Raw genomic sequence first — 26,568 nt, 5'->3', positions numbered from 1 at the left:
CTTTGCTTTGTGTCATATATTTAATAGATATTCTAATCTCTACAATCTGTATTTAACTATGCACGTGAGTAAATGTGCTACTTACAGCCTTTTTTTGTTTCGTCATTTTAGTTGTATATAGTCATGCAAATTGACACCTTAAACCTGTTCATACAATAGGAGGCTTAAATGGTCCCATTGGAAGAGTGATTTTGAACGGGTCGGACAAACCCTTAAGATCCTCCATTTTAATTCAACAGGAAATCTGTATTCTTGACTGGTGATCATGGATCAATCAACAATCAGGGAAAAGCTCAGTTCTTCAAGGTTTGCTCATGTTATTGGGTCAATGCCGTGTAGCATTACTGTCACTATGGCAACAGTAGCATTTAGTTAGACCGGTGCTCTGTAGCTAATGAGCGCATTAAAAATTACATCCTCGTCACCATCAAATGGACGATACCGAAGAAGTAATCTGTCTACATATAAAGATAAAATATCAACTTTAAAATGTCATATTTATTTTTTCATTTTCCAAAATGTGATATAATTGTCCAAAATGCATTATGTTTGAAAGTTGTTGTTGAATTTATTGGATGTACTAATTGAGCTTGAGGTTTTCTGAAGGGAAACCGCTCTATCTATATGGCGTGTGTGTGTGTGAGAGTGTGTGTACACATGGCAGCGTCTGTTGCAGGAAAAGCTGAGGTGAGCGTGAGCACATTCTGTACTTTCACTTGTGTGTAAGTGTAACAATGAGTTGAGTACCCCCCCGGTGTCATGTAGCCTGTAGACCTGCCCTGTATCCTACTATTGCATAGAGTTCAGTGCCTCTCTAGTGTCGGTCACTGTCCACCTCCTGCATGTGCTTGTTTGTAAATACACTGAATAAAATGGTCAGTATAAACTCACCCTGCTCAGCTCCTTGACTCACATCGGTGTGTTGCAGTTCACACATTTTCATCCGTAGCAATGAGATATGACTCATTTACTTGATTTACATCTCAAGGTGTTGGAACAAGTTCTATCCTGTGGTGACAAATTAATCGAAAGAATGAAAATAAGTTACACCTCAAGTCCACAAGTTAATCAAAATAAGGGGAATCAAAGCCTGGGGACAAGTTGTATCTCGTGGCCAAAATTTATTGAAAGTGCGCGATGAGATGGTATCTTGTGCCCACAACTTAATTAAAGCATGGGGATGAGTTACAGATTATGGCAACAAAATCTTTGCTCTGACTTTATGGCCACTTCAGGGCTCCATAGTGAGATTTTATGTGGACTCACTGTCAAAAATGTAACACTCCTATCTGGAAGAACAAAATAATACATTACACCATCTATTAGCTGCAATCTGTCATGTGAAAGGGAGCTACCTCCATGTGTCAAATATCTGCCCGTGAACAGTGAATACCTCTCCTCTCAGTCCTCTGCTGGGTAAAAAGATCCCAGGGTGGCCATGGATGTTGTGAAGGGCAGAGAGAGGAGAGCAAGTCTCCAGAGCCAGCTACAGCCCTCCCCCACCTTGTAGCCCTGTTCCTTTGATAGCGTCCTCTATTGTGGGTCATTATGGAGGACAACACTTTGTGAAATATACAATCTAACACCACTAGATAGCACTGTTAGCTCAAGCTGATTAACATCACTGCAGCACTCCCCACAGAACACACATGGCAGAGACAGAGGCCTTGCAACTAATGCAGAGTGCGCAGGTTTAGTACTGGCAGACATAAAAGGCTTTTATTATCATGGATATAGAGGCAAAGGAATCTGAGCTGACATTCTATGGCATCGAGTTACAGCTGTTTAAGATGGACATTATCGGAGGCAACAAGCAAAGGTTACATGTCATGCAGACTAGATAAATAACTCTTTATGTGTACCTTTGCTATAAAGTTAATCATCCACTGGCAATTATGCAGTGCTCTTAGTTAGTTATAAAAGGAAAGAGGAAAAATATACATACAGTATGTAAACAGTCAAAGAAATTGCACTTTCTTGGCTTGTTATAAGAAGCCACACTACTGAAAGAGAGCAGAAATCTTAACACTGGAAAAAACTAATTCACTGTCACTGATTGTCTGACCAATAAAAAAACATACATTTATCTAAAAAAAGAGACAAAATAAGTATTCTATTCCAAAAACAAATCATATACAATCATAGTCAATCATACAGAGAAATGTCTGGTATTGGTCAGCTGTCTAATCTGATAAAAAGTTCTTAGCAAAATGAAGCATTTGATTATTAACTTTTATGTTTAACCCCAATAGTATTGTCATGAATAACACTACTTTACACGCTACTGCTGACAGAAGGAAAACTGGTCTCTCTATGTACATTCACATGAAACTGAACGCTTATGGTTACTTCCACTATGTGGATTAGCAAATGCCCCTTAGATGAGAACAATCGAGTATGCATCTGTACAGAAAAATGACCTCCGATCTCCAAATATTCACAACTTAATAGAACATTAACAAAGGAAGTTCTTACGTAGTCCTTATCACGGGAGATATTGCTTTTTAAAGACTGCATGAGTTCGCTTAGGTACATACACGAGACAACATGGCACTTCTACAGAGCATTTGGGGCAAATCAATTCTGTGTTCCGTTGCCTTTCCTCTCTGCTTTTCTTCCCCCCGGGACATTCTGATTGTCACTGCTCTGGAGCAAAGAGTGAAACATTCTCAAAGGCAGTCTGAAGTAAACAAAACACTTTTTTTTTTTTTTTTTTTTACTCTTCCCTTCACCCTTCCCCAGGAAGCAATACTGAAAATAGTCAACAATAAACATTCCTATCATGAATATATTTCAATTTCTTTAGCATACAAGCAATATTTTTTTTTTAAAATAACATCTTTCTTAAAACCTTATTAGAAATTCTCTTGCAGCAATGCCAAAATTCCTACCACTACTGAGCCCACCCCCTCCCCCTGCCTATCACTGGTAAAGTAAGGAAAACCTTAACACTGTCTCAACAGCTTTTTAAACTGGCTCACTTCTCATTGTGTCATTTCCTAAAGGTGCAATGTGACTTTGAAAGCTTAACAAGTAAATGAGGGTTCAATTTTGACCTACTTAGCGCCCAGGCTACATTTTTGTTCCCCCCAGGCAGCGTGTGAGCTCCTTGGCAACTTCAGAGCCCATTTATTGAGTACCATATATGTCCACTTTCAATCTCAGAGCAATGTCTGTCTTTCCCAGTTTGCTTAAGGTGCTGAAGTAAGAGCAATCAAAGTGTATGAGAGTGATTAAAGTGTGTTCACTCGCCATACAGACAGTCTTTAGTGTGCTTGTTCATCCAGCACTAGTGCAAATTCATTTCAGCTGGTCTGTTTTTCGTTCATCCGGGACGGTCTATCTCTGTTTCTCTCATCCCTCGCCGCTTGGACAAAAGATGTGTTGCCATGGTTTCATCCTTGGTGTGATGCCCTTCAGAGCACTAGGCTCAACACACTCATCTGTCAGATGTCCTTCTTGCATTTTCAGCCATTATAATTCGCTCAGGCTGGTTCTCTGTGGCAATACAACTGTTGATAGCAGTTTTGAAGCAGTTCCTGTTCATCTGTCCTGTGGTCCCATTCTCGGTCCCACCTACAGGGGGACAAAACAGTGTTTCTGCTTCAGGCCCCACATATTCCCACCTATGATGAGTCATTACAAAAATCCAAAATAATTGCGGCTAATCTCCTCTATTCTAATCTAATATTCCAGAAGTAGTGTCAGGTCTGGTTTGGATGGTTTTGGTTCCGTACTTAACACATTTGACTTTAGGCTCTGTACTGTAACATCAGCTGAAAAAATGATTAATCTGAATAACATCTATAAACACATTCAATATTCTGTGGTGAAATAGTAACACTACTGTTCTTTTTCACTTCAGGGACTTTGCAATCTTTATCTGCACATCACAGGTCAGCGTTAGCTTGCAAAACTGAGCGACTCAGATTGATGACATTTGTAGATGGATTTTATTAAGAAAATAATTAACTTTCATATTTCCTAAACATTATCTGGTGTAAATATATAATTTAACCATATTTTAACTTAACATTTAACTTCAATCGAAATGAATTTCCCTCAGAAGAAGTGAGTTTCTATTTGAAAGCACTGGGGTTGAGTCTACTAACCTCTCTCTGTTAGCTTATGAATGCTGCAGCGTCAAAAGTAAATCATTCAGTCGTTTTCTCCTCTGTTTTCTCCTGCAAATGTCTTCTCCCCCTCGTTTTTTGTCCTTTCCCTCCTCCTCTTCTCTGTTCTGGGCTTTGGTTGGCTGTGGCGAACAAGAATGTAAAAGCTAATCACTAAAAGAGAGGTTTTTTTTATTGTGAGAAGTATTAAAAAGAAATTTTCCATGCTTTGGGCACTCACACAGGGACTGGCAGTGAGTGAGCTGGTGGCGTCCTGACTCTGATGGTGGAGGTCACTGCAGAAAACCGCCACTGGTTGATCTGAGGGTCAAAGGTCACACAGAACACTGTATTTTAGTGAAGGCTATCCAGGAGGGAAGAATACATCATTTCTTTTACAAATATATCCAATTATTCTGCACGTGTCCTTATTTCCCCCTTGATTCCAATCAGTCAGGGAGTCTGATGGAAACTGTGGTTTCACTGTTAATGGGGAAAGCTGATGCCTACTGAGTTGTTGGACGCCAGCGGTGGATGACAGAAATGGGGAAACATTTCTGTGAGATGAAATTCTGTGGTTGGAAAACCACTTAAGTTTGTACTGCTGAGTATGATATGGAGAGACAAGCCAAACATGAGGACTCACACTCACACCCACACAGACACACACCTACATGCACTCAAAATAAAAGACAAAGGACACCAAAAGGAATCTTTAAAGATGAAAAAGTAAAAAGGAAAAAGTATTGACCACATACACATATGCAAACACCTACAGAAACAAAAACTAACACACACACTTGCTTCATGGACCTGACTTGATGTGGCTGTCGTCCCCATTGGCTCCATCACAGGACTGACGTTGCGGGTCCCTCTCTTCTCCTCCTCTCCGTCGCTCGATCTTCAGTCGGATCTGTCTGTCTCTCACAAGCTCCCAGTTCCTCACAAGGAACACGTGATGTCTCACCACAAAGCTCCTGACCCAGTGGAAAATAAGAGCCATCATTGCTGACATTCATTACGTAGTTTATCTTGTAATGCGAATCACTGTTATCTGTTTTCTTTCCATACCTCTCGCTGCTGGTCAGAGGTTCCATGTCGAGGTGAGGAAAGAGGCTGGTAATGTCACTAGAGCTCTCCTCCTGTATGATCAGAGGACGCATGTAAGTTCAACAGCAATCAATGCTGGATCTTTGTCTCACATAATTATATGAACTCACCGCTGTCTGGCTAGAGGATGGAGTCCTCTCCTTCAGTCGGCCTGGGCAGAATGGAGGAAGAGAGAGAGAGAGAAAGAGAGAGAGAGAAAGAAAGAAAGAGGGTGAGAGAGAGAGAAAGAGAGAGTGACGCCTCATTCCAACTACACACTTCTAGCAAAGACTTTGTCCGTAGTCGCAGACAAAAGCACCAGATCAGAGGCAAACAGAAGCAGAAGCAACAGAACACTGCAGAGATGTTTTGTAGGCTAAGGAAGTTAGCATTGCCATCGATTCCCCTGGGCAACAGCCAATGAAATTTTTGCTCTGGATTTTGGATTATTGCCAAATAGAAGCTCTGTGGCAAAAGAAACATTTATGGGACTTGACACACTTCTGTTTTTGGTTTGATGATGTTTAATGTCCATGACAACCGCTGGAGTCTCGTTTAGCCACTTGTTAGCAACCGCTGTTTTTTAGATGCATAAAAAGCTTCCACATTCACAAATGTGGTCATGGTACAGACAGATTTTATGCCTCGAAGAAAACTTTTAATTAGTGTTAACCTCGGACCTCCGTTCAGGCACTTAACAGTAAACCCATGAAAAAAAACAACACTGACTTTGGAACGAGGGAATCTGACATTCAACAGTGGTAATTTATTTAGGACATGTTCAAAGGCACAAGCCAAGTAGTGCCTTTGCCAATATGTTGCAGACACATTCCAGAAATCTAGCAGGCTAAATACCTGGATGTGTCTGTGACGAGCCACGAGAAAGCAAGACAGAGCATAAAGGGCAAACCTGTAGGAGGGGTCATCTGTAGGAATAGGAACTCTTTCTGTATGAGCATTTGCAATGGGGACCAATATTGTTGCACCTAGAGGATTTTAAACAACATCCCAATCCGTTCCTTCTTTCAGCCATGTTATTATCCTTTTCTTCTATTTTGGTTGCTCGCTGCAGATCAGGGCACAAACTCAGATTGCTTGTTTCTCTGGGACATCTATTTCTGGAACAAAAGATCCTGTCCTGCTTGTGTGTTTGTTTCATTTGTTGCTTTTTTTCCAGACTGGTTCTTATTTGTCCCTGGTGAACACACACCAGGCCACTCGGCAGCTCCTGCACGGCACCCGGCTATGTGCTTTGCTCAAGAGCACTTCAGCCATGATGAGGGAGGGGAGGGATGGACAGTCCCTTCACTTCCCCTAGCAACATTTTTTCCTGCTGGGTCAATGAATTGAACTGGTGATCTTTTGGTAACAGTTTGCCTCTTGAAAAGTTTGACAGACTTGTCGGGGACTCCTGAGTCATGATCCTCGGACGCCGAACGCAAATCTCAAAGACTTAAAAGTTCTTGACTCAAGGTGGTGCTTTGTGTAGTGTGAGCATGACAGCGATCGACCACTTTGAAAGTCATGTAGTGTGGAATTGGCTCAAGATGCTGTATGAGAATATTCCTCTGACCCTTCAACTAAACCTGAAGACACATCCAGTACTAGAAACTCACAGTAACGCCGCTTCCTCTTCAGGGGGACAGCAGGTTGTCTGTGAAGCTGTGAAAACACAACATGAGTGTTGGATTTTTGTAGGTTAATAAAACTCCATAACTCTACTTCTAACACTCCTTCTCCTCCTTCAAAGATCTTCAGCTCGACCCTTTTATTTTCCTGATTCTATTTTATGGAGTTCTGTTATACCTGGTTGTGTTGCCAAAGCCACATTACATCATAGGGTAACTGGAAATGAATTCGCTTCAGCCTCAAGTACTTCCCTGGAGGACACAAAGGGAGTTTGGATGAACTATCATGCTGACACTCTGCAGCAGTGTTCACGTTATCGTCTATACTCACCAACATGGATGGGTGCAGGTAAAAGGCTGTATTCTTTCTCTCCTGGCATGTATTCTGTACTCCCTTTGCCAAACAGCTCAGCTTGAGAGGGTGGACTACAGAAAACAAAACTAAATTAATAAACAAAAAAACTGTTGTTGTTGGGTTTTTTTTAAGCTGTTTGCTTATAACCTCAATCAACTCACTCTGCAGTTTTGTAATCATCTGAATAAAGACCAGCCCTCAAAAACGTCTTCCTGGGAGGACCATCTGCTCTCTCCTCTCTTTGGATGGTTACTGGTTGGGACACAGCCTGGTCAACTTCTGATTGGCTGAAATATTCAGTGGGCGTGTCACACTCTGGTGTATCCTCAGCAACACTAAAAGGAAAGCAAGAAGAGAGAGATAGAATGATAGGGAGGAAAAAGAGAAAGAGAAGGCACTGGTTTAGCACACAGTGCTGAAACCGATGGGTTAATATAGCAGAAGGGAGGGGCTGCATCGTATTTTCAACCAACTCGGGTGCCATGTAACGGAGTTGCGAGTGTTTACCTCTGATGACAAGGAGAGTCACCATGTTTTCTCTTCCGTCCCCTCTTCCTCTTGGCCTGCAGCTCAGACTCTGTCACCTGCTGCATTATGTTGCTTTCTCCTCGATCTCTATCCAGCCCTCTTTCTTCTTGTCTCCCCCCCATTTCTCTCCCATCTCTGTTATGGCTGCATCCTGGCAAGAAGTCAGATGACGTAGGGGGAGCTGGAGAGGAGAGTGTCGGGGAGGATAAAGTGGAGGGCAGTGGATGCTTCCTGGGCCGTCCTGGCCTTCTTTTGTTTTTCACCCCCATACACTCTGGTGTTGGCACACTTTTTTGCTGCCCCCGGCTCCTTGAGTCACCTTGTAAACCTGCAGTCATTGAAATACAAAGAGGGAGGGGTTGAAAGTGTGTGTGTGTGTGTGTGTGTGTGTGTGTGTGTGTGTGTGTGTGTGTGTGTGTGTGTGTGGTGGGGGGGAATTGATGGTGCGGTGTAAGTGGCGGAGAGGAAATGAGACAGATGTGGATCAGTGATTGAGCCAGCAGGAGGTGTGACGTGAGGCCACTCTCGGCTGAGTCATGCGGATGGGCCACAGATTAGGTGAGTCACAACATTTCCTCTGACCAGATAACTTCTGGGAAACGCATTAAGATGTGATTTATGCACACGCACACAGCAAAAAAGCCACAAGAATGGACACAAACACTCCTGTCTATGTGTATGTGTATGCACTCTTGTACACAAACTGCACATTCCTGAATGTGAAACATAATCTCAGCAAGCTGTGCAAGTGTGTTAGCGTGCTGTACTTAAGAACACATGTGTGTTCAGTTAGATGATGATCTGATGTCAAATTTATTCCACCTCTTTCAAAAACAACATTTTCCCCTCTCACTCTAGTTGCCCCCATTATGACCTCTTCCTTCATCAATCACTTCTGAAGTCATCTATCTTTCTGCTCAATTTTCCACAGTCCCAGACAAGACTGACCACTATTTCCTTATTGAATTTTTCCAAGTCAAATAGGCCAACAGTGAGGGATAGGCTAGGCTTTAAATAGCCAATCTGGTGGTTAACTAATGACTGTGTTCACTGGGTAGCCCTGAGCTGAAACAGTGTGCGGTTCCCTACAGGCCGGGAAGATTTCAAAGTTTTTCTGGCTGGTTCCCATCAAGATGCTGTTCTTATGCCATAACACTTTTTAAAACTTCCAACAGAGAATGGTTACATGTGTGAGTGCGTGTGTATGTGTGTGTGTGTGTGTGTGTGTGTGTGTGTAAAGCACGTCTCCCTGCTCAGCAGAGGGAGTCTGAAATTGGCTATAAAAAGACCAGAGTTGGATTTTTTTTTCTACCACTCTCCAGGCTTTGATGCGAGGCTCAATAACACCTGAGAAAAAGCAACGCTGTCACTATTTTTGGGCAATCTATTACTGCAACAATCTCATCTCCACATTGTGTAAATATGAAAATCTGTCATACTGTGCAAGTGAAAAGATGCTTTTGGAATAAAACCCTTTCACTCAGCTGACTGCCATGTATTGCTCGCTGCGGTTGTATTGAATGGTCGGCATAGCTGATGTTAGACTTCCCACAACGTCAATATCTTACATATTCATTTTTTTTTCCTGTCAATGAAACTACACACCAGAAGACAATTTTGTATTCACACAGCTCAGGAAACACTAGGCCTCATTCACAAAATGTTCTAACACACAAATGTATTCTGACAGCCACAAGGACCTTTTTTTTAACCCTTAATTTAGTCTTACAGACAGGAAGGAAGGAATTATTGTAGCCCCCCAACATCTCTTGTACACATTTAGGTCTTTGCAAGTGTGGGTGATTGACAATCACAAGAGGTTAATGTTGCAGGTGTCAGGAGTGCAGGTGGAGGGAGTTATAAGTACTTACAAGACTCATTCAGGGCCAGAAAGGTAAGAAATAAGAACAAATTTGTGTGGAGGGACGTTTTTATGAATGAGGCCCATTATTAACATGGAGATATATATCATTTTTATTTATCAGCACAGTTGTAGAAAACATTTTCCATCTGCAATTTCTAACCGAGCCACCAAACAAACAGTAGCACAGACACACCGGGGATCTGTTCATTCATGCATCTATGGAATAAATCATTCATATATTCTCACCTGTTTCTCTCCTCTCCGTCCAAGCTGGCTCGTCTTTCCTCCATGACCTGTCGCCACCTCCTGGATTCCTACAGGCTAATCCGCTCCTCAAACCACGCCCCCTTGTCGCCATGGCAGCAGATGTGAACAGGTTGGTGTGTGTCGGGGATGGGGATGTCCTGTACAGGTGGGTCTGTTGAATGTCCTCTTCATCATCATCCTCTCTGTCTGATGCAATCATTCTGCCTGTATGTCGTTCCCCACTGAAGGTTCCCCAGCTGGGGTTTGCAAACCCTGTCCCCCCTAGTTTTGTCCAGCTCTGGCCCAAGCCCCCCCAGCCTCCTCCAAATGAGGACAGGTGAGTAGAACCCAACCCAAGTGAGGAGAGAGATGTATGTTTGAATCTCTCTGCTAAAGATGACGACGAAGCAGCAGAGAAGGAATCGCTTCCATTCTCACGTGACCAGGGTGATTCTTTAGACAGCATACTTCCTCTTGACCCTTTCCTTCCACCTTCTCCTTGACCCAAACTGAACCTTGACCTCTGCTTTGAGCTTGATAACCCCTCTCTTTCCATGTCGCCTTCCTCCTCATCCTCATGCAACTCATCTTCATCATCCATGTCTCGTTCACATTGCCTGTGTCTGTGCTTATGTTTGTGTTCGCTCCTACCACAGTCACAGGTGAGGCTTGATGTGTACCCTGAGCTGAGGTGTGGGCCTCCTCCGCCGCCTACTCGTATGTCTCCCTCAATCTCTCCTCCTAAAGATCCCTCCCTCAGCAATCTGCTCCTCCGCCTGTGGAATCTGGCTGGGTTGAGGAGGAAGTGGGCATGGTGAGGTTGATGCGGGGCATACTGGTGAGAAGAGGGAAGCGAGTAGGAGCTGGGGAGGTGGTGGTAAAGAGTTGTGGCAGAGGGATAGCTACTATAGAAGCCCATATTTTCAATAGTCTCCTGGAACTTTGACGGGCAGCCACACTGTCTACGTTCTGGCTTTCTGTTACAATGCACTGGCTGGCAGGGGTAGAAGGGTTGAGGAGAGAAGGAAGGATTGGTAGGGTAGGAGGAAGGGTGAGGTGAATAAAAGCCGTTCAGATTGATCCTGAAGATATTGGAGCGGTGAGAATGGGAGGAGGAGTGATGACGCCTTCCCCCGGCAGCATTCCCACTTGCATCAAAAACCTGTCCTAGTCCTGTCCTTGCCCAGCTTCTCCGTCCAATATGGACCTCGCTGAATTGACTGATCAGATCCTCTAACTCAGATAGAAACTCTGGATCCTGCATGTGCAGCTGCTGGTGTTTCTTTTTATGTTTATTTTTCTGTCTCTTTAGTGCATTGTGCCCAAGGCAAGGATAATAGTCTGAATGAGCACACTTGTTGTGTCCAGGGCAGGGGCACGGACACATGCAAGTACAGGAAGAGGAGCAGTTGTAGTCCCTCCGCCTGTGCCGGTGTCGGTCTCTGTGTCGCTCCAGAGTAGATGAGTTGGTGATGGGGTTTATGTGTCTTGGCATTAGTGACAGAGGAGAAGAGACGGGAGAAGAACGATCCACAAGAGATGAGTGTTTCTGACCTCCCATCATCACTCCTGACCCTTGACCTAACCTGAGCATGCCTCGAGGACCCCTCATCTCCCCTCGCTCTGAAACACTATTGTTATCCGTTCCAATGCCACTATCACTGGGCAATGTCTCTTCGCTGTGTGATTCACTCCTGGGGGAGGGGGTGGCCTCTTTCAGGTGGCCAGGAGAGCCTGGTGTGTGATGCAGCGGAGGGGTGGGGCAAGACAATTTACATGACGACTGGTGAAAAGGGAAGTGATGCCTTCCCTGACATGGACAACTCTTCTTCACAAAGGGAGAGAGGGATGAGGAGGATGGAGGACGAGGGGAGGTACAGGAGGATGATGGGGAAGGGAGGGAAAAGGGGTGAGGAAAAAGTAGAGAAGAGGATGGTTCTGTGACACTTCCTTCGCTGTAAGGGCTCTGGGCCCCACTGGAGTGTGTGAGGGATGGGGAGGGGAAGGGATGGGAGGGAGGCTGGGATTGGTTGGACAGGAAGAGAGATGTTTCGGTGGGATGGGTAAACAAAGATGTGTAGTTCTGGGAGTTGGAATTTAGATGAGCTGTTTGAGCTTTAGGCTTACGTCCTCTCCTCTTGCCCATGTAGATGGTTCCTCTCTTGCTCACATTGATCTGAGGACCCAGCTTACCCCCAAAGGAGGAGGACAGGGCCGAGGCCGTGTGTACTGTAGTAGCTTCTATCGATTTACACATTCTTAAAGAGGTCTCTCCATCTGCTCCATTGCCCCTCCTACCCTCTTTTCCTTCATATCCAGACAGCATTACCTTGTGAAGTCTCCTTTTCTTTCTTTTCTTCATCTCATTAATCAGCCTCCTGATTTTTAGCTGCCTGTTTCCCTTTTCAGGAGGATGAAAATCTTTACTCCCGTCTGCAAAATCAGTTGGATTCAAAGCATCTCCACTCTGGGCCTCAGGGAGGGGTCGTTTGGGAGGACGACCACGCTTCTTGGGGCTGGATTTAGACAGCAAGATTGAACTTGGCTCCAGCACAGGGGCTTTCTGAAATTCATCACACCCTAGAGCCGGCAAGTCATTCGGGATGGCATTTGATGAAAATCTAATGAGAGATTCATCTAAGTTAGAGGTATGGGATTTAGGGCGGCCCCTTTTTCGGACAGGGGTCACAGGGCATTTGGAAGCAGGGGTGCTTGCATCAAATGTGGAGGGATTCTGCTTTGGGGATGATGGTTTGGTTGCAGAAGTGAGAGGGGTGGAGCTAGTGGATGAGGAGCAAGAAGGAGCTGGGTGTGATTCATCAGAGTGCCAAATAGTGGCCTTGGCAGGGAGGGATGTCTTGAGGTTCTGGGAGAAACTCAATAAAGGATTATGTTGTGAATCTGAAGGGGCTTCCTGATTTTCCGCCCTCTGAGCCCGATGCACCAGCTTAGTCCAGCTGGGCCTTCTGGCTTTACGTTTCTTCAGCGGTCTGCTATCCTGCTCTTGGGAGGAGGAAGGGGGAGAAATGGGGGCATGGGCTTCTGGAGCTGGCAGGGAGGGAAGCGCGGAAGAAGGAGGGTGGCTTGGAGGCACGACTGAATGTCTTGAGACATCTTGTTCTTTCGATTTACTGGTGTCACCAGTTGCTGTTGCTAGCTCAGCTTGTTTAGCCAGCTTGCAAATATCATCTGCCGCTTCTCTTTCATCTGGGGTGCTTGGGTTCACTACTTTGCAGCTTTTATCTAGTTTACCTGTCTCAAGAGTTTCTCCACATTTTGCATAACTTTCCTCATTCCTTTGTCTGTCTGTACTAGGCTTATCTCTGTTTTTCTCTGCCTTTCCCCTTTCAATCTTTAGGTCATCACTCCATTTATCATCGGGTGTTTGTCTTTCACTTTTTTCTTTGCCATGTCTTGATTTACCATCTTTCCCTTTCTCTTTTTTCTTCTTTTTGCCTTCATTCTTTCTGTTACTACTCTTCTCTCTCTCACCAACAATTCTATCTTGCTTTGATTTCTTCTCTTTCCGTTTCTCTTTCTTTTCTTTCCTCTCTTTCTCTCTCATTTGCTCTTGTGAGGGCTGTAAGGAAGTATCCTGATCTTGAGACTGGGCAGAGGAGACATCCGTAGCTGGCGGAATTTGTGGCTTATGGCTAACTGAGGGTGAGCCAGGACAGTCCGGTTTACTCTTTTGCGAGAGTTCTTTATAAGAGCTCGGAGGTCTTACGGAAGTGTCTATGGAAGGAACAGATGACGAACTGTTTTGTTTTCCAACTTTGATTTTTGATGAAGGGGTAGTGACGAGGTTATCAACAGAGCTTTTCCCGTTGAATAATCCCTTTTGTTTCTTCGTTTGCACCAACGCATTTTGTTTCTTGGAGGTTTCACCTCCATTTCTGCTTTCTGTTGCAGGCTGCGTTTGAGTGCACAGAGTGGAAGGGGTAACTGAAGCTGCACAGTCTGCTGTGGGTGAGACGGGTTTGAGTACTGCAGGGATTGGCTGGCCATTGATGTTCGGAAGCTTCTCTTTCTTCACTCTCTCAGATGAACCACTTCCCTCTGCCTTATCGGCCACTTTGATGGGAACCTGGGCAATGCAAACAAGCAAACTCTGTCATAAATAGATCTGTGATATCCTTTAGTTTGCTGACAACAGGGGTGGACAATGGGAAAGACACAATAACAGAAACGCTTTTGTTTTTGTCTGCCCATTAAAAGAGAGAGTGAAAACCAAACGACTCAATCAGGCAGAGAAAGGAGGGCACACTGAGAAGGAGAGGATGAGGTGATGGAAACAGGAATGGGGTTGACAGAACGGAGGAATACAAAGGCAGGGAAACAGAGGAATGGAGTGGGACAGGGGCAGAGGGGCAGTGAAAGATAAATGAGAGCAGGTAGAGAAACGAGGGGATGTAAAAATAGAAGAGAGGGACCGATATAGAGAGCTAGGCAGAGACAGAAAAGAGAGAGAGAAAGCCATGCTATTGGTAGCTATAAATTGCCACTAATACAGATGACAAGGCTTGACATTTCGTACTTGTCCTGTAATTTTGGTATGCTGCAGCTTGAGTGGCGTTTGTGCAGCTAAAGCAATAAGCTTCCCCTTGGGTGATTGTCAAAAGGACTGATGGACCAATGTCTGTAATAGCTCCAAGTGGTTGCTGTGCTGTGGTCCTATTTATAGGCCTGTTTATTTAAATGTGCTGCTAAGGTTTCGCTATTGAGACAATTGCTCATCTGACCTTATTACAAGTGAGCACCAAGGAAGGCAATATTGCACCAAATGAGCACGTCTGGTGGTTAACTACTAAAACCAAAACAGAGCTACCGCAAATATGTGCCATTAATAATGTATGAATACCTTCAGTCATGCTACCCCTCTGGTTTTTTCGCTCTGAAAAAACATCAACTAATAATAGATGTAATACTGGCAGCTGACTATGTTATGTGTTTTCTTGTAGTTCTTCCAGATCGTCGCTCATAGGGCTAAACTTAAAGACTGGCTTCTTCAACTCCCATGTTTTTCAGTGCTTTATAGAGAGGCACAGAACTGAAGGAGCCTCTTGGATGAGAGTCGAAACGTCTCCAAAGAAACTGAAACACTCCAGTTGACAATGACACAACACTTAAGAGACACCATGACCTGGATGTCTGAGAACCTTCACCAACGGGGCACAGTTTACCTCTCCAAACCACAGCTTTGTTTTTGTTCAGTCACACCATTTTGTGTCGTTTTCAGGCATACAACATCTTTTTTTAATGTAAGACAGCTCTAAAAGTTGACCGTTTCACTCAAAACAACTAAAAAACAAGATGTCAACCATGATATCAATAAACCACCATATCAACCTGAACAGTAATGACAAGTATGGTGGTGTTGTGTTCACAACGACCCAAAGAGACCAAAAAAACCCTGTAAATGCAACTTTAACGTACCTGTTTGGCAGACTTGGTCCCTTGGCTGGCAATAGAGGGGACTGAGGCTGGAGTGGAAGCTGTTGTGTGTGTTGACGATAAAGATAGTTGCTGAGATGATGAGGATGATGATGATGATAATGATGATGCAAGTGGAGATGAGGCAGCAGATGCAGTTTGTTTGGATGTGATCTGGACAGCATCCAAGCCTGAGCGATTCTCATTGGTTGCCTCATCTGGTGTGGAGCTGGTTTTACTCTGCTGGCCAACTCCTCCCTCTCCATCCCCCCTCAGTGGTCCCCCTTTGCCCTGTCTCTGATACGTCCGGATGGTGGGCTTGCAGACGTAGCTCTCCAAGATCTTCGGGGGTTTCTTGGTGCGTTTGGCCTGAAGTCCAATCCGAAGTCGTACATTCCCTTCAGGACAGCTTGTCTCCCGGCCAGATATCTGAAGCTGTTGCTGCCCCGCGCTTCCACAGCGTCCTTCGATGAGCAACTCCAGCACTGCTCCCTTGTCTCCTTCTCTCTTTTTCCCTGCTCCCCTTTTCTCCTCTTTATTCCCTACATCGGAATTCTCCCCCTCAACTCTCCTCCGTTTCTCGGCCACCTGGTCCTGGTCTGCACCCTCAGGTACAGGGGAGGGGTCCAGAGTGGAGTTTGTAGCTGGAGGGGTACCCCCCTTCACTCTCTGGTCCATCAGAGAAGTCGGGGGGAGAGGCAGGGTGCAATGTGGTTCCCAGTATAACACGTTTAACTCACCCCAGAAGGGTTGATGGGGTGAACCGAGAGTGCCCTACAGGTGTAGGTGTGAGATTTGCAAAAGAAAATCCTATAATAGTCAATTAAGCCTCCTTCATCCAGCGACGAGAGGTCTTTGTCTTGTCCTTTAGGCTTGAGCTGAGACGGAGTCCGTTTGAGACAGAGAGAGCGGGAAAGAAAAGAGAGAAAGATAGAGGCCAGTGATTAGTCATTTCAGTGAGCTCAGATGCTGAGCAGCAGCAGCACAGGAACTGAGGGGGAAGTCCCCTTCCGCGGGCAGCTGTAGAGAGGTGCTAAAGTCTGTGTCCACAGAGATGATCTCATCACACAGAAAACCCTAGGGGCCAATCAACAAAGCCGATTCCCAGAATGTCTGCGCTAACTGGAAGAAAGACCTACTCACATTCATCAAAAACAACCTTGGCTAGTCTTCTTTGACATTCTGTAAATAACAGCAGCGCTGAAAGAAAGCAAACACTACCTAAACATTATTTTCTACTCCTTACTTTTCCACCTAAATCAATATCAATCAATCAGCCCTTCGCTGATTCAAACACTTGAATCAGTCTCCTCCCCTCCTCACCCCACTGTCTTTGCGCCTTCTGTTTCAGCTACTCCCACAAGCACTTCTCCTCCCACCCTTCCCTCTGCTCTTCTGTACTTTCTTTTCTCTCTGAAACTCCCCTTTTCATGTTTGGCAGTAAGCTTCTGCATGCATCCTCTATTAGTCCCATCCACTCTCTCTCCCTCTCTCTACAGACCACACAGTTAAACGGTCAACTCATGCACTGTATCCATGTTAATCAGAACCATATTTCCTCCTCCACTTCATTCTTTTCCTCCTCTCAAACCTAAATCCCTCCATTCACGGCCCGACCATTCCCCTCCTCCCCTTTCAGTAGTGGTAACACAAATCCGTAGGAAAGGGTAAAACTTATTTTTGGAAAGGAGTGCAAATTCCTCCTCCTCCCATTGCTTCCTCTAAGTCAAGTAAGCTTTTCATTGACCCCATTGTAAATGGACTTTTAATGTGACATTACAGCAAGTAACACACCCTAAAATAACATTCTCCTCCCCAGGAAAAAAAAGAAAACTTTCACTCACAGTGTGCTCAGCCCAGATTTTAACTAAACACAGCGAGGAGAAGCAGCCTCTTCTGTCACACTCCTTCATTATAATCTTTCTCTCATTACGGGAGACAGACACTCATCAATTCTCTAATAAAACCCACCCTGCCAGGCATTCTAACGGCTATCTCCCGAGAGCCTCTTATGAAATAGCTTGACTGTCTCTCAAAGCACTGAACTGCCCCCTTAAACCTACAAGAGCATCTCAGATAATGTTTTCATTTAAGAGCTCAGTGGGCTATCGCTCCTGCCTCTTGGTCCCTCCACACCCAAACCCTTTCCTTGAATCATACTGAGCTCAAATCAACATCTGTTCCAGTAAGTACTGTTATGTAACAGTTTTGGAAAGTATTTCCATAGCCAAACCCCCTTACAATAAAATGAAACGAGCACAGAGGTAGACAGTGGTCCTCTTGAACAACTGCAGCCATCATGACCTTGCTGCAAGCCTGGCCCACGTGAAGACCAGCGAACTGATTCAGACACTCTTGATGAGGAGAGTGTGAATAAGAGTGGCAGCTTTTCAAATGTAAAAGGGCAAACCCATTCAGCATCAGTCAAAGTGCATACTAATAGTCCTTTATACTCCCCAGCACCATACCTCTCAAACATAACTCAAAATTATTCTAACATTAGACCAGTAGCTATTTCCAGTGACAGGATGATGGGTGGACCTGACACAGTCGCGAGTGAGGTTCCTCGCCAGTGATGAGGCGACGATTAAATCAAGATAATGGCCCACCATATTTCCAGCCATCATCACCACCCCGTGACTGCGTTCTCATCAGTAACTACAACACTACTATTATCTGCATGACTCCGGTGGGGGAGCCCAGCTGGGCATCAGGCTGCTGTGGTGGCATCTCCAAACACTGAAGCCGCACACTCAGTCCAGCGATGACTTCATACATACAGGTAAGTTTCCCACCTGAGTCCCCACCTCTTCCTCTCCCTTCTTCTTCTCCCCTCTTCCTCTCACACACGCACACATGCACACACACACGTGTGTGATGGTCGTACATTGTGTACCCAGGTCGCAGCTGCGTAGGCCGACTGATGTTGCTACTGTAGGTACAGTAGGGGCAGTGGGGGTGGTACCGCACTGGAGCAACCTATCGCTGCCTTACAGAGACGTCAACAGGAGCTTCCTTCTCCTAATGACTTTGCGCACCTCGCTAAAATAACACACGCCTGATGCTGTCGCACTTACACACACACACACACACACACACACACACACACACACACACACACACACACACACGCACGTGTTGTTGTTGTCGTCACTCCTATCTCCGTGATCAAATCTATCTCAAATCGAAGCCTCTTGAGCTTTCAAACTCGCCATGGAAGTGAAGAGCTGCGTAGCATCAAAATTAGCTCGCAGTGAATGTTTGTGATGAGGATTAGTGGCGAGCCTGCACCTTTTCTCTCCCATCTGTTCTCTGCCAGCCCCTCTGCTGCTGTAAGCAACACTGAAATAAGAAATATCACCATGCATGGAGAACACACTCGGCAACAAGGGATAAAATTAGCGCAAATCGGATGCACAGAATTCTCCCTAAGCTACAGTGCTTGAGCTGGCTGGCGATGACAGGCCTCCACACATTAATACTGCCATGACAATTTGTAATAAAGCTACGCAGGCTACTTACCCGAGAGCGCGTCCCGGAGCCAACTGCGTTGAGGCAGGAGGAGGTGAAGGTGTTGCTGTCCGGCTCTCCCCCTCGCACCAACAGCGATCCACAGCTTTTGGTGCATTATAGATGTTGTTCGGATTGCATAACTAAGGCCAGCGGAGGTTAAAACACCTCCTAAAACCGAGTTTCGGTGTCATGAGAGCGCCGAGCCTACCGTGCAACATTGGCGCGGGTGTTTTCATAATCACCCAGTCGACAGATCTCCGTCGGCGCGTCTCCGCAGCTAGGTGGCGGACTGGTTACACTGGATCTGGTGTTGCTCACTCACTCCTCTCGGGGAAAGTTACATCGCTCCCGCCACTAATAATGGCTCGGCTTGTGCTTTCGTATGAAGCTGTTAACGTGTCAGTACGGGCTGCAGCGGTGTGTGTATGTGTATATATGTGTGTGCGTGTCGGAGTGTGCGTATACATGCGTGTGTATGTGCGTGTGTGTGTGCAGGGTACAAGCTGACAGTGCAGAGTGGTTGGTGGATGTGCGGGAATGCAATTGCGTGGCCATTTTCATGTGGCCAGAGGAGGTAAAACAGTGAATACAGCATAGGATCTCATTGCGGTTCATAATAGGCGATTGGGGAGGGCTATTTAGACGCTTAATAAAATGGCGACGACTTGGCTCAAGTAGCTGTGCTGCTTGCTCGGATTTGAAGGGGGATCGGCTCGAAAGTTGCGCCCCTTAAAGTCATTTGAATTTCCTCTCTCAAGGAGAAAAAGTTCGTGCGTAGGTTTATTACGTATTTGCAAATGATCGATTTGCAAACCAGACGAACGCACAAGCAGCTGTGACACTTAAATGCAACTGGCCTGCATCATAAAATCTGTTCGAAACTTACATTCGTGATATTGAACGTGAACGAATGAATATGCGTATTCAAAAACAGAGGGGAGGAGGATCGAGGACCGACGTTATTATAAGAATGCCGTTTATGATTATTTACCTTGTGGTATTTTGACGGGCATTTTTGGAGTGTAATTTGGTGACGTTGACCTGCTAGATTTTTGTTCTAGTTCCATCAGCTATCAGGTGAATAAGCCTCATAACATTATATTTGCCCAGGTTACTCAGGATCTACTTGAACTATATTTTGCACATTTTGTTTTTTTTTTTAAACTTTTTTACTGAATTTATACATTTTGTAAAGAAAATATCAAACAATCCTCTTATTAAGAGTTCTGGGCTCAGTGATGAGGCAGCATGGGCCATATGTCATATTAACCTTCAGTATTGGTGCATATTTAGTAATTAAATGCCGATCAGCAAATGACCTGGGTTCTGGTTCTAGGTTCCTGGTTGATAATTAAACAAACCTGGCTGGATTAAATCTCCAGGAGGCTCCTGAGCATTTCTTTTTTTATTTTCTTTTTGCTGAGCGACTGTAACACCCTCCCTACCTCACCTCCCACCTTTTGCAATCTCTGTGGAAGCCATGGATGGATACAGGTTCCCATCAAGGACAAATACAGCACCCAGAAGGGCATCCAGAAAATGACCATAACACTTAGTCAAGCAGTAATGGAACTACTGGGTTTTTTGGTGTCTGTAAATAAATTGAACACATTTCAGTTATACCCAACTTTATTCAGGAAAAACGCATCAATATATTAACATTTTAAAAATAGATGACACAGATAAGATGATCATATTGTTGTTCTTTTTAAAGGAATTAAAATTACATAGATCAACCGACTAACATTGTCTATACGTGTTGTTTACTGTAGGCTGTACTGTTCCTACATCTACAAGCAAGAAATAGTAATGAATCAAACAGATCAAATAATTCAAATTATTATTCAATTGATTAAATTATTCAGATTTCATCCTCACACAATACTTACTGAATTCCTCCAGGTTTTACTGAAAAAACACATATACTTTTACTGTAAACGGTATTTAAATCTGAATTAGATGGAATGAGGTCGTCTGAAATGTAGTCAAATGACTTCAGTATTGATCTCACCCAACGTGTCGATTCGTTACACTAAAACAGGTTAAATGTAACAAAACAAAATCAACTCCATTTTACTTGGTTGTTGTTGTCGTCGTCGTCTGACTGGAGTGGGCTCATTGGCCAAAGTTACAAAAAAAAAAGGAAGAAAAAAAGGAAAAGAAATTGAGCACGTACGTCACTTCCTGTTCAGGCTGCACGATGGCGATGTCCATGACAGATCAAGCACTTTGAATTTTACTGGTGGTGTGTAGTTTTTTTTTCTAAGTCAACTGCTGGGACGTACAGAAAAGACAGCAGTGTTCACCACCGAGCTAGCCTTGAACTGACTGGCGCAGGAATAGCGGAATTAATAACGTTGCTTGCGATTAACGAGCACCCAGCGGCTAACGCTAGCTAGCTGCTAAGTGTTTAGGTAAGGTTACAGGGCATTGGTGGGCATTTACACAGCGCGTGCTTTTTTGACTCTACTGACACATGCAGTTCATCCCTAACTTTGATTGACTTCCACATTTCAGGTGATGGCTCTTCACAGGTTATCCCTCCGACTTCGGCCAACGGTAAGATCAGTAGAATTCCCGGTGGAAATTTATACCCTCTGAAACAGTTGAAACCAGACAGTATTATCAAGCAATTTGTCCCATCATGATTCCTTTTGTACATATCTGTCCTTAAGCTATTCAGCTATATTTTATATGTATAATATTCATTATATTCACTTGCCATATCCTCATGGTATCACCATAAACAAAAGGAATGACAACAGAACTATGAAAAGCTCATGTTAGCACTATCATACTTATCATAACACCTAAACTCCTCTGTTTTGCTCTCATCTTGTGCAGGCAACACATGTTCGTTCCTTTTACACCAGCAGAGTAGGCCAGCAGCAGAACACTGTCGCTGCAGAGCCAGAAACCGAACCCTTCTCAGTCTTTCGAACCAAGGAGGATGATCCAGTATGTTTTGTCTCTCTTCACTATTCCACCACTTTGGTGCCATGAACAACTGTTGGGTGTTACACCATCAGTCGTGTTAAATGTGCATGATTGTCGTGTCTTCTCTCAGGCATTTCATTCAGAGAAACATATTGGACAGTATTACAATGTTCCCTCCTCCCACATCCAAACCTTGTTCCATCATGGCCTGCCCTGGCGCTACAAACAGCAGGTTGGTCCCTTCTTAAGTACTAAAGAACACAGAATTCTAATCTCAATACTTCTTTGCTCATATGATACACACAAGTTGAATATTACTTAAGAAAACTGTGGCCTGTGTGGCCCAGGATGGCTGAGCAAGTATATCCCATTTGTCATTTTGTTGAAATTTAACCAAATTACTTCTGAGATGCTGAGAGTAATTGTTCTGTGGTTTTTAGGTGAAGACATTTAATGAAGCTTCGATCATGGTGAGGCAGCCTGCGTTGGAGGTTATCTCTGACTTGAAGCAATTTGACCCCAGCAAACCTGTTCAGCGTTATATATTTTGTATCCTTTTGAGTACACACACACACACACACACACACACACACACGGGAAAACAAAAAAGCAGTCTGTCTCCCGATGCTATAAAACCTTATCAAATTGTTCAGATGGACAAAAAGGCAGTGGGAAGACCATATCCATGTGTCACACTCTCCACTACTGTTACACACAAGGGTGGCTTGTGTTGCATATACCTGATGGTGAGAACAAAGCGTAAACACACACACACACTCTCTCTCTCTCAAACCACTGCAGAAATACAGATGTGTAACCTGCAAGTGCCCTGTGTTCCAGCCCACATCTGGGTGAAGAACTGTAAGGAGCTGCTGCCCTCATCCTATAAGTCTTCCCGCTTTGATCAACCGCTTGAAGCTGCCGAATGGCTGCACAAATTCAAAATCACCAATGAGCGCTTCCTCTCTAAGGTGAGCATTTTCGTGCAGGATGCATTTGGAAGACTTGTGGAGTTCAAAATTTATCTAACTTGAAAAACATGTTAAGATTTTCATAGACATTTAAATGTGTCTCCGCATCAGTTTAGGTTACATGCTGCGACAGCTTATAGTGGCCTCACATGTACAAGTTTTGTGTCTCTGAATCAGCTTGACAGCCGGATGCATGTCATCCATGCTAATTAATGCTGATATATTAATGCAGTATCTGGGGTGTAACGTGGGTCATCGAACAGAATAAAACATTCTAACTTCTAGTAAACCTAAGACCTTTTTTTTGGGGGGGGGGGGGCACCATTCATTTAAATATTGGAAAGCTTGTGCAAAAAACTCAAATTAAAACTGTAGCAATTTAAAAAAAAAAAAAAAAACAGTAAAGGAAACTTTAGGGGGCGCCATTGCTTAGAGGTAGAGTGTCTGTCTAGCAACCGAAGGGTCACTGGTTCGATCCTCAGTACCCCCGGTGACTATGTCCAAATACCCTTGAGCAAGATACTGAGCTCCTGATGGCCCTGCGACAGACTGGCGACCTGTCCAAGGTGAACCCCACCTCTCTCCAAATGTCAGCTGGGATACGATCCAGCCCCGCCCCCAAGACCCTTAATGGATAAGGGGTATAGAAAGCTGATGGATGGAAGGAAACTTTATTGATGTTTCCAGTCACCACCAGTAAGATATGAAGATGTTAGAAGTTGGTTCATCACTGGTTCATCATCTTTAACTTATTGCATCAATTGCAATGTTGGATTTTTGCAAAGTTTTCCTAGCAGAATAAAAATCCTGTGTGGGTATTAGTCCTTTTTCACTGCACACCTATACATCACCCATTTATGCCTTTTGCTGCTGTCGCCCTCAAATTCAGATACTACCAAGCATCAAGTGACCCTCTTGTCTGATTGAGTGTTTCAGTTCAGGGTGTAAAATTAGCACCAGCAAAAAAAAGTGCTCGTCAATTGATTCCCTGGGAATATTTGACCTTTATATCCGACGGTGGCCATTAAAGTTCAATTTTTTTACCCTGCGTGTATAAAATGTTCACTATGCTGGAGTTCTTCAGAAAAGGTGTTAGAATTGCCTCTAATGACAAGCTCATGCAAGCTTCAGAATATTTTTTGCAGGGCGTGTTTGTGTCTTTATCAATGTAGTCATTTGAAATGCACATTTAAAAATATGTTGATTGAATATAATAAAAAAAAAAGCTTATGGAACTATATTATTTACCTCCCAGATTAAGACAAGGCATCGTTATATTTGGACAAAGAGGGAGTTCACTGAAGAGGGACGTCCTCTCGGAGAGCTGGTGGATCAGGTAAGGCCCCTTTAAACCCGTGTGTTTGTGTGTGTGTGTGTGTGCGTGCGTGCGCGCGTGCGTGCATGCATGCGTGTGTTTTGTCTCATCCCCTTGCACCTCATTTTTATCAATTTGTAGTATCTTGTCTAGTCTCCTGGCCTACCAGTTTCCCCACTGGGACCATTAATGGTTTCATCTTTCACCTCGCTGGTGCTCAGGTGTGATCAGTAGTCGATGACCTGATGGATCAGCACAATATTTTTGTACTTCACACCAGCACAAGCAGGGAAAAGGCAGTAGATTTATGTGAAGCTTGGGAATTTCTCATTTTGACCAGTCAAGCATATTTCTTTGCTATTTTGCACTATATTTGCTCTAAAAAAAAATAGCACCTCCATATTTTAATGAGATTATTTTTTTTAATCTGACAGCCCATTATTGGGCTATTTAAGTTAGTATTTGTCATCAAATTAGTTTCAGACCTCCTGTGGAGGCGTTTTCTAATAATCTCTTACACAGAAGCGAGGCATGAAATGACATCATATATCCTCCTCCAGGGTCGTGTGTTGACTGTATGCCTTTGCCCTAGGGGACAACTCGTGTGAGGAGTAGCAGTGATGTGTTGGGGGCGCTGATGAAGGAGCTGAGGCTCCAAAGTGGGCAGCCCGGGTCAGACTTTAAACTGGTCGTGGCTGTGGACGGGGTCAACGCCCTGTGGGGAAGAACCACCCTCAAAAAGAGGGATACAAGCATTGTAAGGACAAGTTCCCGGTTTGATCATCGTCTTGTCAGTTCCCACAGCTCAGGTTACTCTAATACTGTTTTGTTTTTTACTGTCATCAGGTGGATCCAGAGGAGCTGACACTGATTTATAACCTGAGAAAGCTGATGAGGAACGACTGGGTGAGAAGAACTCCCAAGATTGACTACATATGACGACATTAGATTTCAGAGTTTTCCTTCTTAACGTTCACCTTCTTGTCTCAGATCGGAGGCGCCATCATCACCACTTTGTCTCAGACAGGGTCTCTCTTCACTCCAATATCTGCCCACTGGCCTCAAGACATGCTTGGAGAGGTCAGGGGTCATTTTGTTGAACTTTATTTGATTTTTTTTTTTCTTTGCCAATACTGCCAATGCTGGGTACTGATCTAAGAAACACACGCAGGTTTCCTACAAGTAAAGAGGTAACTGGGAAGTAGCAGCATCCTGTCCCAGCTCTGATCTGGAGATGTTACTGGTATCAGATCAGTACAGGGACTTGTGTACTCACCAATCCCACATTTTCATCTGCAATGGTACCAGAACAACTTCAATCTCTCACATCACCAGTTTCCTAATAGACCTCTACTTGCATCATCTTCCACCTTAAGGAGAATAATTGAACCTTGAGAGTCAGCAATAACATCCTTCACTGAGCAAATAGAATATATTTGCATAATCTAAATCACGGTTATGGCCTACTTCCTATATCAGTTACATTTAAATTTGCATAAAATATTTGATAAATAGGCACAATTGACTCTTGTCTGAATAATTTCTTTTTTCTCTTTTTTTTTTTGAGTATCCAAAGTCCAATTTTGTTAATTCTTGAATTAAAGTTGCTCCGTATTGGACTCTTTTTTTTTTTTTTTTTTTTGATCTTGAGCAGCAGCATAAACTGTTGCAGTTATCATTTTGGCCACACATTTAAAAGTCCCCAGGAATGATTTATGATTCAACTCATACAAACGATCTAGAATGAAAAACACCAAATGAAAACTGCCATAATTTTTAATATTGCTTCACAATGTTGTAAATTTGTAGCACTAAAGAATCGCTACAGAAATCCAATATCTTCACACATCTCACACATTCCTATCGCTAAACATGATGGTGACTGGTGTGTGTTGGGTCATCAGATCGGGTTTGACAGCATGGACCCCTTCATCCCAATATCAGTGCCAAACTACAGTGAGAAGGAGTTTGAGAGTTGTTACCTCTACTATTTGGACCGCAACTGGCTACAGCATCCTCAGAGTAAGTGGGACACTTTCAACACAAATACATGGATTTAATAGTGGCTTAGTCTCATTTGATTCTTTTTGGTTCCTCAACAGGCCGAACAGAGGAGGGGAAGAAAGAAATCCTCTTTTTGTGCAACAGAAATCCATGGACAATGGAAAAAATGTGTTCCATCCTGTAAGGTCACAGGAAAACTTGAACCACAAGAATATGTCACTTTTTAGATATCAATATCCCAGAAAAATAAACATTCATGTCTGTAAATGTATATCCATCAATTCTAACTCATGTTAAATAAAATGTTACAAAAATGTTATTGTCATCAAAAAGTCATATTCCTCCTGGGGATGAAAGTATAAAGTCTAATCATAATAAAAAGACACAAGACAGTTCTGAATGATGGCAAAGCCCTGATGTGGTGATAGGGTAACGTGCCAACCATATAAGTCAATTCAGAGAACACAGGGCAGGAACATGTCTGTTTATTAGGGCCTGAGCCCAGTGGCACTCCGGGGCGAAGACCCTATCATGTTTGCTCGTTCAGCTTTATGATTGCTCAGGTGAATGTTG

The 26,568-nt window shown here is 43.9% G+C and overlaps 2 protein-coding genes across 6 annotated transcripts; one reads left to right on the top strand and one right to left on the bottom strand.

Moving 5' to 3' along the window:
• Nucleotides 1-1,160: 1,160 nt before the first annotated feature.
• LOC147253293 (uncharacterized) lies at nt 1,161-19,337 on the bottom strand. Of its 4 annotated transcripts, XM_086218394.1 has the most exons (14): nt 18,778-19,337; nt 15,259-16,133; nt 9,823-13,909; nt 7,692-8,040; nt 7,346-7,519; nt 7,161-7,255; nt 7,008-7,081; nt 6,818-6,863; nt 5,333-5,373; nt 5,184-5,254; nt 4,926-5,089; nt 4,354-4,433; nt 4,113-4,255; nt 1,161-3,576 (listed from the first exon to the last, which is right to left on the bottom strand). In XM_086218394.1, the coding sequence occupies exons 2-13, from the start codon at nt 15,931-15,933 to the stop codon at nt 4,127-4,129; spliced, it is 5,985 nt and encodes a 1,994-aa protein (XP_086074520.1). In that variant the 5' UTR covers nt 15,934-16,133; nt 18,778-19,337; the 3' UTR covers nt 1,161-3,576; nt 4,113-4,126. The 4 variants fall into 4 exon arrangements, 2 of the variants coding, with proteins under 2 accessions (XP_086074520.1, XP_086074521.1); XR_015118539.1 differs by lacking the exon at nt 1,161-3,576 and having other exon boundaries at nt 4,114-4,255; nt 4,931-5,089; XR_015118540.1 differs by lacking the exon at nt 1,161-3,576 and having other exon boundaries at nt 4,197-4,255; nt 4,913-5,089.
• dap3 (death associated protein 3) lies at nt 17,950-26,300 on the top strand. 2 transcript variants are annotated; one of them, XM_086218396.1, is made up of 13 exons: nt 17,950-18,037; nt 21,286-21,327; nt 21,613-21,726; nt 21,836-21,937; nt 22,146-22,254; nt 22,359-22,451; nt 22,546-22,676; nt 23,932-24,012; nt 24,584-24,748; nt 24,838-24,897; nt 24,982-25,071; nt 25,896-26,013; nt 26,094-26,300. In XM_086218396.1, the coding sequence occupies exons 1-13, from the start codon at nt 18,020-18,022 to the stop codon at nt 26,177-26,179; spliced, it is 1,209 nt and encodes a 402-aa protein (XP_086074522.1). In that variant the 5' UTR covers nt 17,950-18,019; the 3' UTR covers nt 26,180-26,300. The 2 variants fall into 2 exon arrangements, with proteins under 2 accessions (XP_086074522.1, XP_086074523.1); XM_086218397.1 differs by lacking the exon at nt 17,950-18,037 and adding an exon at nt 20,939-21,182.
• The last annotated feature ends 268 nt before the right edge of the window (nt 26,301-26,568 follow it).

The sequence above is a fragment of the Aulostomus chinensis genome, chromosome 11, assembly GCF_037954235.1.
Source record: "Aulostomus chinensis isolate RoL2024-O1b breed Wild chromosome 11, RoL_Achi_v1.0, whole genome shotgun sequence".
In the NCBI taxonomy this organism is placed as follows: domain Eukaryota; kingdom Metazoa; phylum Chordata; class Actinopteri; order Syngnathiformes; family Aulostomidae; genus Aulostomus; species Aulostomus chinensis.
Note: the sequence above shows the minus strand (reverse complement) of the source record. Positions and strands in the feature narration are given on the sequence as shown.

Excerpts from the sequence above, each read along its gene's own strand:
- LOC147253293 (XM_086218394.1), bottom strand. The coding sequence starts at position 15,933 with ATGGACCAGAGAGTGAAGGGGGGTACCCCTCCAGCTACAAACTCCACT. Across the intron at positions 13,910-15,258 it reads GGACCAAGTCTGCCAAACAG|GTTCCCATCAAAGTGGCCGA; the intron begins GTACGTTAAAGT and ends TGCATTGCCCAG. Across the intron at positions 4,256-4,353 it reads CACTCACTGCCAGTCCCTGT|CCAACCAAAGCCCAGAACAG; the intron begins GTGAGTGCCCAA and ends TGTTCGCCACAG.
- dap3 (XM_086218396.1), top strand. Across the intron at positions 21,727-21,835 it reads GAACCAAGGAGGATGATCCA|GCATTTCATTCAGAGAAACA; the intron begins GTATGTTTTGTC and ends GTCTTCTCTCAG. Across the intron at positions 25,072-25,895 it reads CTCAAGACATGCTTGGAGAG|ATCGGGTTTGACAGCATGGA; the intron begins GTCAGGGGTCAT and ends TTGGGTCATCAG.